Source organism: Chrysochloris asiatica, unplaced genomic scaffold, assembly GCF_000296735.1.
Source record: "Chrysochloris asiatica unplaced genomic scaffold, ChrAsi1.0 scaffold00079, whole genome shotgun sequence".
Lineage (NCBI taxonomy): Eukaryota > Metazoa > Chordata > Mammalia > Afrosoricida > Chrysochloridae > Chrysochloris > Chrysochloris asiatica.
In genome coordinates, this window is record NW_006408597.1 from 3,129,797 (window position 1) to 3,144,271 (window position 14,475).

Consider the following 14,475-nt stretch of genomic DNA (forward strand, 5'->3'; position numbering starts at 1 on the left):
TCAATTCTTTCTTTTTGCTCTGATGTGATCCCATGTCTCAGATTCTGCATTATACTGATTATGAATAAAAAAGTTATAAAAACCTCTTAAAGAAAACACCTAGTTTGTTTTTTTAACGGTACCATACTTCCTTATAATGCCTTTGTTCCCTATTAAAACTAAGACACCCACCTCTATCATGAAGGTCATAAAAATAAAGAACCATGAATGTGACTGAAATAAGAAAAGTTATATTCTTACACATTTTGACTAAGCTATCTATTTCAAAAGGGAATCTATATGTATTCCACACTAAAAGAGGCAGAAGTACTCACTGACATTAAGTATACCCAGTACTATGCTGCATTATAGATGTTGTTGTTAAGTGCCACTGAGTCAGTTCTCACTCATAGTGACCCTATATAGGGTTTCTGAGGAATGACTGGTGTGTTTGAACCACTGACCTGGCAGTTGAAACCAACCTTGCCGTCCAGTGTTTATCCTACAGTACCACACAGGACTCCTTATTGTAGATATTTTTATGAAATTTTATTGTCTATCCTGGTGAGGTGCTCAAAGGGATCTGTGAAATGAACAGCAGCAGTATTATGTGATCATGGAAATGATTATAGGTTATGTTATCAAGGTTTCCGTGATCCATTATAGAGCTATTACTTGTTTCACGGATCCCTTAGAGCTCCTCACCAGGAGACAAAGAACTGGGAGTCTGCAAGAAGCTGCACAGGAAAGAGTAACAGTTACATGTATTTATTTATTTATAACAGTCCTTACCATGTCAGGTTTTTGTGATCCTTTCTGATTATTGGGTGGTACCAGTTCACTAGCAGAGTCTGATACTGGGATTTGCTGGGTGATGAAGGTTTGATCTTGAAACTTACTTTCATCCCTGCAATAATAAAATACAAACCATACACACATGAAACCTGGTTCAGAACAATTATTTGAGCCCTTAAGTCCATTCTGACACATAGTGACCCTGGAAGGCAGAGCAGAACTGCCCCATAAGGTTTTGTAGGTTGTAATCTTCGCAGCAGCAAATTACCAGGTCTTTTCTCCCACAGAGCTGCTGATGGGTTCAAGCATTTATCCACTGTACCACCCAACTCCAGCACAGTTAAGCTGCCCAAAAGAGACTTTATGATTGAAGTTAATGAAAACTTACTAGACATAACCAAAAACCTTAAGGGGATGAACTATTGTGTGTTGGGGCTCAGGAATATAGTCTGAGGTCAACAGCAAGGTCACCTAATGTAACATAGTCCAGAAAGATAACGTTTTAGGTCCTGCTTTGGTGAATAGCAAATTGAGTGTTAAAAACTTGTGAGCAACCATCTAAGGTACAACTATTGATTTCTTCTTGCCTAAAGGAAATAAGAGAGATAAAAAACAAAACACATGGAAACAATTTGTCTGATGGACTAATTGTCCATTTGACCATCAGTCTTCCTGACCATGAGACCAGAAGAACTAGATGGTGCCCAGCTACCACTACCAACTGCTCAGAAAGGAGTCAGTAGAAGTTCCTGGATAGAGTGGGAGAACAAGACTCAAAAGCAGCCTTACTGGTGGAACCCCCAGACTATGACTCCTAGTCACAATTCAAGTCTGGATAGGAACTCTTCCCCATGACTCAATTGTCATCCAAGCAACACACAGGTCTATAAAGGGAACAGTAATACTGTGAGGTATGCAAACTTAAAATGATCAACCACACAGAATTTACCCAAAGGGAAAGTTCAGAAGGGCTAGGGAAGAAGAAGGAATGGAATACACAGGGAAGAAGTCGGGTAAGTAATATTACATTGAAGGGATTGCAATCAACACCATGAAACAAAGTATGTTTGAACTGTTGAATGTAAAACTGGCGATCTGATCTATAAACCTTCACCTGAGTCACAATAAAAAAGTTAAAAAGAAAAGAAAAAATCATTGTGATTAGGCTACTGTACATTGCTTCACAAGAAATCTTACCCAAATTCCTTTGTTTCTCCATTGTCAGAAACAATATAGTCTGGAACTGGAGGCTTACAACTCTGGCTGTATTTCCTGCGGTGGGAAAAATCAACAAACAGTGAGGCTGCATCTCCTCCCACCAGTTCAACTACATTTTCAAAGTGCTAAATGAAATTCAATCAGTCGGACGGCCTTCTTACCTTTAAAAATTAGCTTTAAGGCACAGAGGCAGTAAGATGTTAAGCAAGTTTATATAAATTTATATTCTCTTGGAATTGAGATGTGTTTAATTTATGATTAATATATTTGTGGAGATGATCATGATAATGATACATAACAGTCATAAATAGTGAAGGGCAGGTTACCAGGGTACTGACCAAAAACATGGCCACAAAAGTTCCTTTCTGACACAAAAAAAACCTCAGAACACAGAATGGTTACCCAATGGAGACAGTCCACTAGGAAAACTTCAGCCAGAACACAGAATGGTTACCCAACCGAGACAGGCCCACTAGGAAAAATTCACCTTGTACTTTGAAAAGTCTGCATTTAAGAACAGGAAATAAACATCACTAATTCAACATTCTAATTTGAAAGTGAACTTAATCAAGTTACACAAAGCATATGAGTAGGTTGATTTGCCAACAGATAGACACTTGTCCTAACTGAGGTGCATATGAAAGCAACACAAACTCATTCTACGGTGCTTATATAACATTAGTGGTGATGCATGGGGGAAATGTACCTAAGATACTAGTGTGCCTGAGTTATAACCAGAGTGGTTACTGATGTGCTGTAAAGTCCAGCCTATTGACTATGTTCACTAATATCTTTATTAGTGAAATATTATACTGTTGGATTTACAGTATGGTATTTTCAATAACCTCACATGCATGCGAAAGCTGGACAGTGAATAAGGAAGACCGTAGAAGAATTGATGCATTTGAGTTACGGTGTTGGAGGAGAATATTGAAAGTGCCATGGACTGCCAAAAGAACCAAAAGATCTATTTTGGAGGAAGTGCAGCCAGAGTGCTCCTTGGAGGCCAAGATGGCCAAACTTCATCTCTCATACTTCGGACATATTGTCAGGAGGGGCCAGTTGCTGGAGAAGGATATCATGTTTGGTAAGGTGGAGGGTCAGAGAAAAAGAGGAAGACCCCCAACGAGATGGATTGGCCAAGTGGCAGCATCGGTGGACTCAAGCGTGACAACAGTAGTGATGTTGGCCCAGGATCGGGTAGTGTTTCTGCTGTGCATAAGGTCGCTATGAGTTGGTACTAACCTGATAACTAACAACAACAACATAGTCAACTATAAACTGTCACTAACTTCTTAATTATAACACCTATCTTCATAGACTCATTTTAATCACATCTTTGAACTCAACATTTTACCATCCTATTCCGATCTTGTTTTTCCTTTGTCCAACACTGGCATACAAGGGGGCACTTCAACAATTTGTTGAAAATTTCCATTTATCTTTTCATTCCATTTTTCTAAGTACTTTTTGAAGCCCCCTTCTTATGAGATTGCAACAGAATTGTATTGTGGTACAGTTCAAGTTCAATGTTTAGTGTGAAAGATTTCACCCCAGTTCCATTTCTACAATGTTGAAAACAATATAGCATGGAACTGGAGGCCTGAAACTCTGGCTGTATTTCTTGGGGTATGGAAAAGTCAACTCACAGGGGGACATTCCGTATCTCTAGTCTGGCTTCTACCCCATCTCTTTAATATAACTCTTTGGAAGGTTATGTTAGTTATTCAGAAGTCTACAGTTCTTTAAACTCTTCCCTTTTGGTTGTACTCTTCTTTGTATCATTCCCTAATTGTACGGTATTCCTCAAGGCTCTAGTCTCTGTTCTCTATTTCTCACTCTACCTTTATCAACTCTCCTAGACTCAGCTGGAGTCCTTGTGTAGTGCTGTAGGATAAGCACTGGACTACTTACTACCTGCAAAGTTGGCAGTTCAAACCCACCAGTTGATCACTGGAAGTCCTATACAGGGTCACTATGAGTTGGAACCCACTGGACAGCACTAATAACAAAGACCCAACTACCCATCCCTCACTGAACCCATTCAAATCTCCTTCACTAAACTCTCATCTGTAGTTCAGTCACTATTCCCAAGGGCCTTAAAGGTATTCTTTCACTTCCATATATTGCCATCATCTCATAAAATAATGAAAATATTACTATTTCTTCTACCTAAAATATTTTTTTCTTACTCATTTTTTTACCTTTTTAAATTTATCTTTGAGAGGTCATCTCCATCTTGATTACCTCTTCCAAAACTGTCCTGCCTTCTCTGTGTGGCTCACATGCCCCTAATCTAGGCTTGCCTATCACTAGGCCATTCCTCTGAGACTTTCACAGTTACACATTTGTATTTATTTAACTAAATACTACATTCTCACTGGGGTCCTGGTGTGGCGCTGTATGATAAACACTGGACTGCTAAGCACATGGTGTGCAGTTCAAACCCACCAGCCACTCCTCAGAAACTCTATACAGGTTAAGTTGGAACTTACTCCACAGCACTTAACAACAAGCCCTCACCACTGCATGCCCAGAGCAGTGTAGCAATGTCTGTGAGTCCCCACTCCGTTTCTCTCCCTCTCCATGCAGGTCAGCTCTGACACCACCAGCCTAAGTACTGCTAGTGCAGGAAACATGGCTCACTCATGTGTGTTTTCCTCCAAGGCAGAGGAAAAAAGTACACACCACTAGAGAATCTGTTGTTGTTGTTGAGTGCCATCAAGTTGGTTCCGACTCATATCAACCCTATATAAGGTTTCTGAGGAGCAGCTGTTGAGTTTAAACCGCCAACCTTGTGGTGCAAACCAATTTTGCAGTCCAGCACATTAACCTACAGTGTCACATAAAGCTTTTCAACACATGGTTTCTAAGGATCATGACAATTTAATCTTCAAATTAAATATTATTTCTAATAACTCTGTGGCTTACACAAAATGTCCTCAAGCCGTTCCTATTTCTGGGCTTCTGCTGGTGCTGCCTGCTAAGTCCTTGTCTGGTGGGCCCTCTCCTCTCTCTCTGTGATTGTAAGTGTCCTGGAGTCAGGTTCATCTCATAGCGAACCTGTATAGGGTTTCTGAGGCTGTACATCTTTGCGGGAGCAGAAAGCCTCGTCCTTCTCCTGCAGAGCAGTTGGTGGGTTCGAACCACCAACCTTGTGGTTTGAAGTCTAGTGCTTATCCTACAGAGCCATCGTGTCCCATCTTCTCTAGAATCCTCTAATTAATGAAGGCACCTCACTGAATCACACTTCTTTTCAGGAAATGTCTTCTTCCCTGACTGACAAATTGCCTGAGCTCCTATTATGCATGATTGTGCCACCTAATTTTTTCCTTGCTGGGTTTGGTTTTGTATGGCCTGATTATAGCTAGTCATTTTGGATCCAGGGCGATGTCTTTGAATTCTTTTGGATTTCCAATAGTACCTAGCAAAGAACCAATCACATAACAATCAATCAAAAGTGCTTTACTTATTTTACTGTGCAGTACTGGGGTTATTGCTGTCGTTGTTGTTAAATACCCTTGAGTCAGTTCCAACTTGTAGCGACTCTGTATAAGGTTTCCAAGGAGCAGCTGGTGGGTTTGAACCTCCTATCTTGTGGTCAGCAGTGCAGTGCTGATCCTACAACACCACACCAGGGCTCCACCAGGGTCATAGTCACTTATAAAATACATAGTGGAGAAATAGAGAGGAAGTAATTATTAAAAGGAATTTGGAAGGGCTGCAGATTTCTATTTCTGTCTTGGTACTGGACTCCTGATGTGGCACTGTAGGATCAACACTAGACTGTGAACCACAAAGTAGACAGTTCAAACCGACAAGCTGCTCCTCTGAAACCCTATACAGGGTTGCTAAGAGTCAGGAACCGAGTCAACAGCACTTAACAACAGCAATCTTGGTATTGTGGATTCTCTTGATAATTGTTTTTGCTGCTAAGTGTCACCAAGTCCATTCCAACTCATAGCAGCTAGTGGGTTTAAACCTCCAGCCTTCTAGTTAGCGATCCAGTGCTTATCCTATAACATCACACAAGGACTCCTTATTGCTAATAATGAACTTAAAAATCACTTACTTACCTTTGCCAAGTAATAAAATCTGAACTGCTATACTTCTCAAGTTGCCACTCATTTAACTGAGCAATATTATAACTTATGAACAACCAATAACCTAAACATCTATGATTAATCTCTCCATCCCCACTTTAACTACAATCTAACTTTTATTTCCCTATTCATTTATTCCATTTATCTTCAATTCTTTATTTCTGGGAGTCGTGGCTAAGCAGTGGGATCCTTTTATATTTTCTGGGTCTTTCCCATTTCTTTAATTCTAAATGAGAGTAAGCACATTGTCCTTAGAAGGTCTCTAGGTTTTTAACAACTTGATATATTTCATTGCAAAGTAAGTTACCTAGGAACAAAGCCATTCATTTTTGCAAAGAGCAGTCTCAAGACTTTTTCCTTCTGCTCCCAGGTCAAGTCTCCAATATCCACATTTCCTTGAGTATTTGTCCTGAAGAATTTCAAAGACAAAAATGAAAAGAAGAAATATGGTCAAAGTAGACTTCTTTTCTAAAAAATGAAAACATGAAGACTTGAGAAAGGCTGCTTAACATAACTGAATATTATGGAATTTGCTACGTAATGACAGCAAAACCACCAGTGTCTATTACAAAATTGAAGTTGAAAAGATATTAATATGCTAGCCAATTTGAAATGTTATGTAGTCATTAAGATGAAAATACAAAAACTTTAATATTGAAAATATCTGTGCTCAAATATTAAGCAACTAATAAGCACAATATAAAACTGTAATATTTCATTAAGTATCCAGATACATACAAAGTCAAAGAAAACATTAAAAGAAAATTGTTTGGTGAGATTTTGTCCATTTTTTTTTCTCACAACTTTTTTTTGGGGGGGTGGATTTTTTATTGTGCATTGAGTGAAAGTTTGCAGAGCAGACCATCAGTTTTACATTCAACAAAGCATATACTATGTTTTATCTCAATGATTGCAATCTCCTACATGTAACAACAGTTATCCCCACTTCCTCCCTGTGGGACAACATTTCTTTTTGAATTATAAATTTTCTAAAAACAGTGAACTCCTGGTGTGGCGCTGTAGGATAAGCACTGGACTGTTAAGCACAAGGTTGGTGGTTCAAATCTACCAGTTGCTCCTAGGAAATCCTATACAGGGTCACTATGAGTCATAACTGACTCCACGGCACTCAACAACAACAATGAAAACAGTGACAAAAGGTAAATTTAGAAAATAACATAAAACTTCCCTACTCAATGGCACCTAACAACAACGCCAACTTTATTTTCATTCCCAAATAAGGCGGCAACTAAACTTTCCAGGCATGTCTTTACCTATACTACAACTTTTCCAAAGGCATCATCATCTACTTGCTATTTACAAAAGAATATTGATGCTGCATAATGCAAGTGCCATGGACTGCCAAAAGAACCAATAGATCTGTTTTGGAAGAAGTGCAGCCAGAGCGCTCCTTGGAGGCCAGGATGGCTAAGCTTCGTCTCTCATACTTTGGACATATTGTCCGGAGGAGGATGTCATGCTGGGTAAGGTGGAGGGTCAGAGAAAAAGAGGAAGACCCCTAACGAGATGGATTGGCCAGGTGGCATCATTGATAGACTCAAGTGTGGCAGCGATAGTGAGGTTGGCCCAGGATCGGACATTGTTTCATTCTACTGTGCATGGGGTCGCTATGAGTCGGTTCTGACTCGATGGCACCTGACAACAACAACAATGCAAGAAATATTTTTGCATGTAAGTCAATTGTATTGTTTTTGTTGAAAATTTTAGGTTTTGCCTTATGTTCATCATATACTTCTACTACTGTCCCCCTAACTACCTCTTAAACAGTTGCTATATAATTTGAATCACTGTCTTTGCACTGTTGCAATACACAAAAGTAGAGTAGCTAGAAGGACATTGAAGTTAAGGTGGTAACTCGCACAAAGAGTCCAATTTCTGCAATAATAACACGGGCAACATTATGTTTAAATTCCTTGGAAACAAATACCACTTTACTATGCTGTTGTTGTTAGGTGTCACTGAGTCAGTTCTGGCTCAAGCAGAATGAAATTACCCAGTTCTGTGGCAGACTCACAACTGTTGCTTATGTCTGAGCCCATTGCTGCAACCACTATGTCGACCTATCTTGCTGAGGGTCTCTTCCTCTTTTTCTACTGATTCTCTAATAAATACTGACTCTCCAGATGCTGCTCCCTCCTAATACCATGTCCAAAGTGTGTGACACATAGTCTTGTCATTCTTGCTTCTCAGGAGCATTCTGGTGATACTTCTTTCCAAGACAGGCTTATTTGTTCTTCTAGAAGTCCTTGCATATTCTTCACCAACTCTATAATTCAAAAACATCAGTTATTCACTCTTTCTTATTCACTGTCCATCTTTCATACGTATAAGGAGATTGAAAATGCCATGGCTTGGGCCAAGGACACCTTAGTCCTCAAAGTGACATCTTTGTTCTTTAACACCTTAAAGAAGTCTTTTGCAGCAGATTTGCCCCCATGCAATGTATTGTTTGATTTCTTCACTGTTTCTACCAAGGGCACAGATTGTGAATCTAAGTACAATGAAATTCTAGACAACTTAAAACTTTTCTTCATTTATCATTATGTTGCTTATTGGTCCAGTTGTGAAGATTTTTGTTTTATGTTGAGGTGTAATCTAATATAGTCTTTGATCTTCACCAGTAAGTGCTTCAAGTCCTCTTTACTTTCAGCAATCAAAGCTGTGTCATCTGCATATTCATCTGCATGTCATCTGCATAATGAGTCTTCTTCCAATCCTGATGTTGCATTCTTCTTCATACAGTCAAGCTTCCTGGCTACTTTGCTCAGCACGTTTTTGTTGTTGTTAGGTGCCATGGAGTCGGTACTCGACTTTATGCACAGAACGAAACATTGCCTGATCCTGGGCCAACCTCACTACTGTTGCCACGCTTGAGTCCATCGATGCTGCCACTTGGCCAATCCATCTTGTTAGGGGTCTTCCTAAGTATTATGAAAGAATACAATGCTATGCACACCTTTCCTGAATTTTAAACAATGCAAAAGTTCTGTTTGAATTACTGCCCCTTGGTCTATGTAGAGGCTCCACATGAGCACAATTAAGTGTCTTGGAATTCCCATTCATTCTTCACAATGCTATCCATAATTTGTTATGATCCACATCACTCCTGGTGTGGCACTGTAGGATAAGCACTGCGAACCACAAGGTCAGCAGTTCAAACCCACCAGCTGTTCCTGAGAAATCTTATATAGGGTTGTATGAGTCAGAACCAATTGGATGGCACTTAATAACAACACACAGTTGAATGCCTTTACATGGTCAATAAAACACAAGTAAACATCTTTCTGGTATTCTCTGCTTTCAGCCAAGATCTTTCTGACATCAGTAATGATAACTCTCATTCCATGTCCTCTTCTGATTCCAACTTGAATTTCTGGCAGTTTCCTATCTATGTACTGCTACAACCATTTTTAGATTATTAACAGCAAAATTATACTTGTGTATGATATTATACTGTTCAATAATTTCTACATTCCATTGGATCACCTTTCTTTGGAATGGACACAAATATGAGTCTGTCAGCTGGCCAGAAAACTCTCCCAGTCTTCCAAATTTCTTGACATAAAGTGCTACATCAGTTTTTTTAAACATTTCAATCAGTATTCCATCATTTCCTAGAGCCTTGGGTTTTTTTTGCCAATGCCTTGGACTTCTTCCTTCAATATCACCAATTTTTTTTTTTTAACTTTTTATTGTGAATTGAGTGATGGTTTTCAGAACAGATCATCAGTTTTACATTCAACAAATCATATACTTCATTTCATTATAAGAACTGCAATCCCTTCCACGTACAAAAGTTCACGGTACTTACCTCAGTTCACTTGAACTCTTGCACTCCTTCCTGATTACCACCAATTCTCAATTATATACTACACCACCTGAACTGGCTGAACGTTCACCAATTCTTTTTTTTTTTTAACCAGTTATTTTTGGAACAGTGGTTCAGTGTATTCATCTTCTTTTAAAGTTTTATGTGCTGTTATTTTTTGCCCACAGAATTCTTCAATATTGCATGCAACTCTAGGCTTGAATTTTTTCTTGAGTTATTTTAGCTTGACAAAAGCTAATTGTTCTACCTCTTTGATTTTCTAAATCTTGGTCTTTGCATATTTCATTGTAATACTTTATTTTGTCTTCTGGAGTTGTCCTTTGAAATCGTCTGTTCAGCTCATAAACTTTATCATTTCTTCCTTTCATTTCAGCTACTCTACATTTATGAGCAAGTTTCAGAGTCATTTTTGACATTCGTCTTTTTTTTCTTTACTGTCTTTTAAATAACCATTTGCTTTCTTCATGTTTGATGTCCTTGATGCCACCCCACAACTCCGGCCTTTAGTTATTAGTGTCCAATGCATTAAATCTATTCTTGAGATAAGTCTCTAAATTCAGGGGGAAATATACATACTAAAGCTTGTACTTTGACTCTCATGAACTTGTTTGAATTTTCTTCAGCTTTAATTTAAATTTGCATCTAAGCAAATTATGTAATCTGTTCCAGTTGGCTCCTGGTCTTATTCTGACTGATGATACTGAGGTTCTACATTGTTTCTTTCTACAGATATAGTCAATGTAACTCTTTTGTAGTCCATCCAGTGAGGGCCGTGTATATGGTAGCCGCTTATACTGTTGAAGAAAGGTGTTCCCAGTGAACCACTGGCCTTGCAAAATTCTGAAGACAAGGACGTATTTTCCAACTAAGTATTCCAAAATATTTGTTCCTATTTCCAAGTTTCACATTCCAGTCACAAATAATTGTCAATGAAACTTGATTGCATGTTTGATCGATTTCAAACTGCAAAAGTCGTAAAATTTTCAATTTCTTCATCTTTGGCATTAGTGGTTGGTGGAACTATTTGAATAACAGTTATATTAACTGGTCTTCTTTATGTTGTTGTTGTTAAGTGCCATCAAGTTGGTTCCGACTCATAGCGACCCTGTATGAGGTTTCCAAGGAGTGACTGGTGAGTTTGAACTGCCACCCTTATGGGTCAAACTGACCTTGTGGTCAAGTGCACTATCCTGCAGCGTCACACCATGACTCCTGTCTTCCTTATAGGCATCTGGATATTATCCTATCACTGACAGTGTTAGTGAAAGATCTTGAAATGTTCTTTTTGACAATGAATGTGATGCCGTTCCTCTTCAATTTCTCATTCCTGGAACCGTAGATCACGTGATTATCTGATCCAAATGGCCAGTACCAAACCATTCAGCTCAGTAATGCCTAATGACTATCAATCCTCAAGTGTTTCATTTATTTTTAACAACTTCCAGTAGATAAAATGTGTAAAAGAAACTGCCTTATGTATGATAGTAAACTTTTTTACTTAATAAATGAAAAGAGGACATTATAGTGCATTTCTTGGTAACAGAAGTGGTATCACAAACTTTTGAATAAGGTAAAGTAAAAAATTACAATAGGGGCACTTGTGAAGAAGAGCACTATCTTTCAGAGACTTCCAAAAGCCACTGTGCATGCCCAACTTTCCCAACAGGCTTGTAATTTAAAACAATCTACAAATTATTCCATCAAAAATATTTAAGCACTCTTAATTAAGAGGAAAATATTGAAAGTACAATGGGCTGCCAAAAGAACCAATAGATCTATTTTGGAGGAAGTGCAGCTAGAGTGCTCCTTGGAGGCTAAAATGGCCAAACTTTGTCTCTCATACTTGGGACATATTGTCAGGAGGGACCAGTCACTGGAGAAGGAGATCATGTTTTTTTTGGTAATCAGAGAAAAAGAGGAAGACCCCCAATGAGATGGACTGGCCAAGTGGAAGCAACGATGGACTCACATGTGGCAGCAGTAGTGAGGCTGACCTAGGATCGGGCAGTGTTTCGTTCTGCTGTGCATAAAGTCGCTATGAGTTGGTACCGATTTGATGGCACCTAACAACAACAACAATATGGTAAGTACATGATAGTTGGAATACTTTTAAGCTTCTTAGCTAGGGTTTTTTAATTTTTTAATTGCATTGGAATGTAAGTTTTTTGTTTTCAAAATAATCTTCACAATGGATTACAATTTAATCCAAGGTTTCTATATGGGAAGAGTTCTCTAATAGACACACAAAAAATCATTGTATGTTCTCTGCAACTGCCTCAAGAATTCTTCTACCTCTATAATAGTGGCACTTTGGAAATTTGTGGGGACCTTTGGTTAACACTATGACGGAGGGGCACTAGTGGCTGTCCTCAGTCCATGTGATACTTCTGCACAACAAAGAGTTATTCCAATTTAGGCATGACATTGACTTTTAAATTATATCTTTACTTAGATATTATTACCTATACATTTCATCTCAGGCTAGTAAAGGAAACATTCCAAAATCTTTGTGAAGTAGTGTTCACTTTGGCAGTACATATAGTAAAACTGGAATGGTACAAAGATTAGTTATAGCATGTCCCTTGTGCAAGGATGACATGCAGTGGCACACACATTTGAAGGCATTCTGTATTTTAAGAATATATACATATATGCATATATATATATTTGTAACATGCTTATCAAAATGTTTCAATTGAATGTATCAGGTTTTTACAACTGATTTACAATTTATAGGAAACAAGGTAAAGGAACAAATTAGAATGTATTACAATGACATTTTATGGGACAAATAATCTAATAACTTAAGAGTCTCTCTTGTCATCAAAGGGGAGGCACCGTCTAAGAAGCCCCATCACTTTGCTAATTAAGCATATGGATTACAATCAGTCAGTTCCTGTCCCTGATTGATTGTACCAAGAAATACACTTCGTAATCTACTCAATACTTGGATATTATCAAATTGAACTTTTCAGAGTTCTTATTTCTCTGTAAGGCATAAAAACAGCAACACAAATGAAACGTATTAAAATAATTATTAGTACCATTTCTCAGCCTCCATAAGATCCTGATTCACACTATTGGTGCTATGCTCTCTGCCATCAAATGTTCGAATTTTGGGATATTCTGCTTTTCCTGCACATGCTGCTCTCATTTTTAAATTGAAAGCAGTTTGTGCTATCTTCTTATAATGCTTCCTGTTAAATAGAATTTGTTGCTTTACTTGGTGTAGCGCATCCAAAAAGAACTTTTCCACCTCTGTTCTCTCATCCAGTATGTTCTTGGCCAGCTTCTTCACTCGATTCATTTCTCTGTCCTTCATTTTAAGAAGTTGCTGTAGCTTTTCAATTTCTACTTGACCCGCTTGGTTCTCTATGGTTGCTTGCTGCTGCAGTTTTAAAACTTCAGCCTCAAACTCTCTGGTCATACAAGTCAAGGCAGTCTCCAAGCTTATCACCTTTTTCTGAAGACTTTGGATTTGTGATTTCTGCTGGTTAAGTTGCATAATTTTTTCCTTAACCAACAAGTCATTTACCTCCTAAAAACAGAATTATGAGAGAGGTAAAAGATTAGTGTTTTTCTTTAGTAATTCCAGTACTCCCAAGTTATTGACTAACTTTCATTATGTCATGGGATTTCAGTCTGATGCCTGGTGGAGAAGGTGCTATTCTGGTATCTATGTATAGACAGCAAAAAACATACTAGGTTCTTTTCCTGGACTTGTAAAGCCAATTCACTTATTTTTAACAAAAAAACCTTCTTTCCTCTAAAATTCTGAAAGATGAGATATTTTGCGTTACCAAAGGGTAATTAATTCAAATTCAACAAGACTGTGCAATAAAACATTAACAACTATACAAGAGGTTTCAAAAAGTTTGTGGAAAAATTTCATTATCTTTTCATTCCATTTTTCCATGAGCTATTTAAAGCCCTCCCATATACTGGGAAAGGAGCTCTAGTCATAGGGATGACAAATCGGGCTGCTAATCTTAACGGTCAGCAGTTCGAAACTACCAGCTGTTCCGTGGGAGAAAGATGAGGCTTTCTGCTCCCGTAAAGATTTATAGCCTTGGAAATCCTATGCAGGGTCTCTATGAGTCAGAACTGACTCCACGGCACACCACCAATTGCAACAAGAGTTATCCCACTTCCTCCCTGCGGTTCCTATTCCCATTCCACACTCCTTCTCATCCCTTCTCAACTTTGTCCTTAGGTAAATGTTGCCCTTTTGATTTTGAATGCATGACCATTCCATGGTGAGCATACTTTATTAGTGTTGTCCCCCTATGTACCTATCTACTGCTTGGCTGAAAACTGGGTAATGAGAGTGAGTTCCTTTTCAGACCTGAAGGGTGGTTGGACCTTTTTATTATTACTATTTTTAACTTTTATGAATTGAGTGAATGTTCATAGAGCAAATCATCAATTTTATATTCAACAAACCATACACCTTTCTTCACTACATGGTTGCAATCCTCTCATGTACTAACAGTTCACACATTTACCTCTATTTACTTTAACTATTGTATT

At 38.3% G+C, this 14,475-nt stretch overlaps 1 protein-coding gene across 1 annotated transcript in view; it reads right to left on the reverse strand.

Moving 5' to 3' along the window:
• CCDC176 (coiled-coil domain containing 176) overlaps positions 1–14,475 on the reverse strand; it is an 84,947-nt gene continuing 70,472 nt past the window's right edge. Inside the window, exons 8-12 of the mRNA XM_006865610.1 lie at positions 12,990–13,483; positions 6,403–6,504; positions 1,972–2,046; positions 772–886; positions 1–54 (exon numbers count right to left, since the gene is read on the reverse strand). Coding sequence (XP_006865672.1) covers positions 1–54; positions 772–886; positions 1,972–2,046; positions 6,403–6,504; positions 12,990–13,483 — 840 coding nt within the window. The remainder of the gene's footprint in view (positions 55–771; positions 887–1,971; positions 2,047–6,402; positions 6,505–12,989; positions 13,484–14,475) is intronic.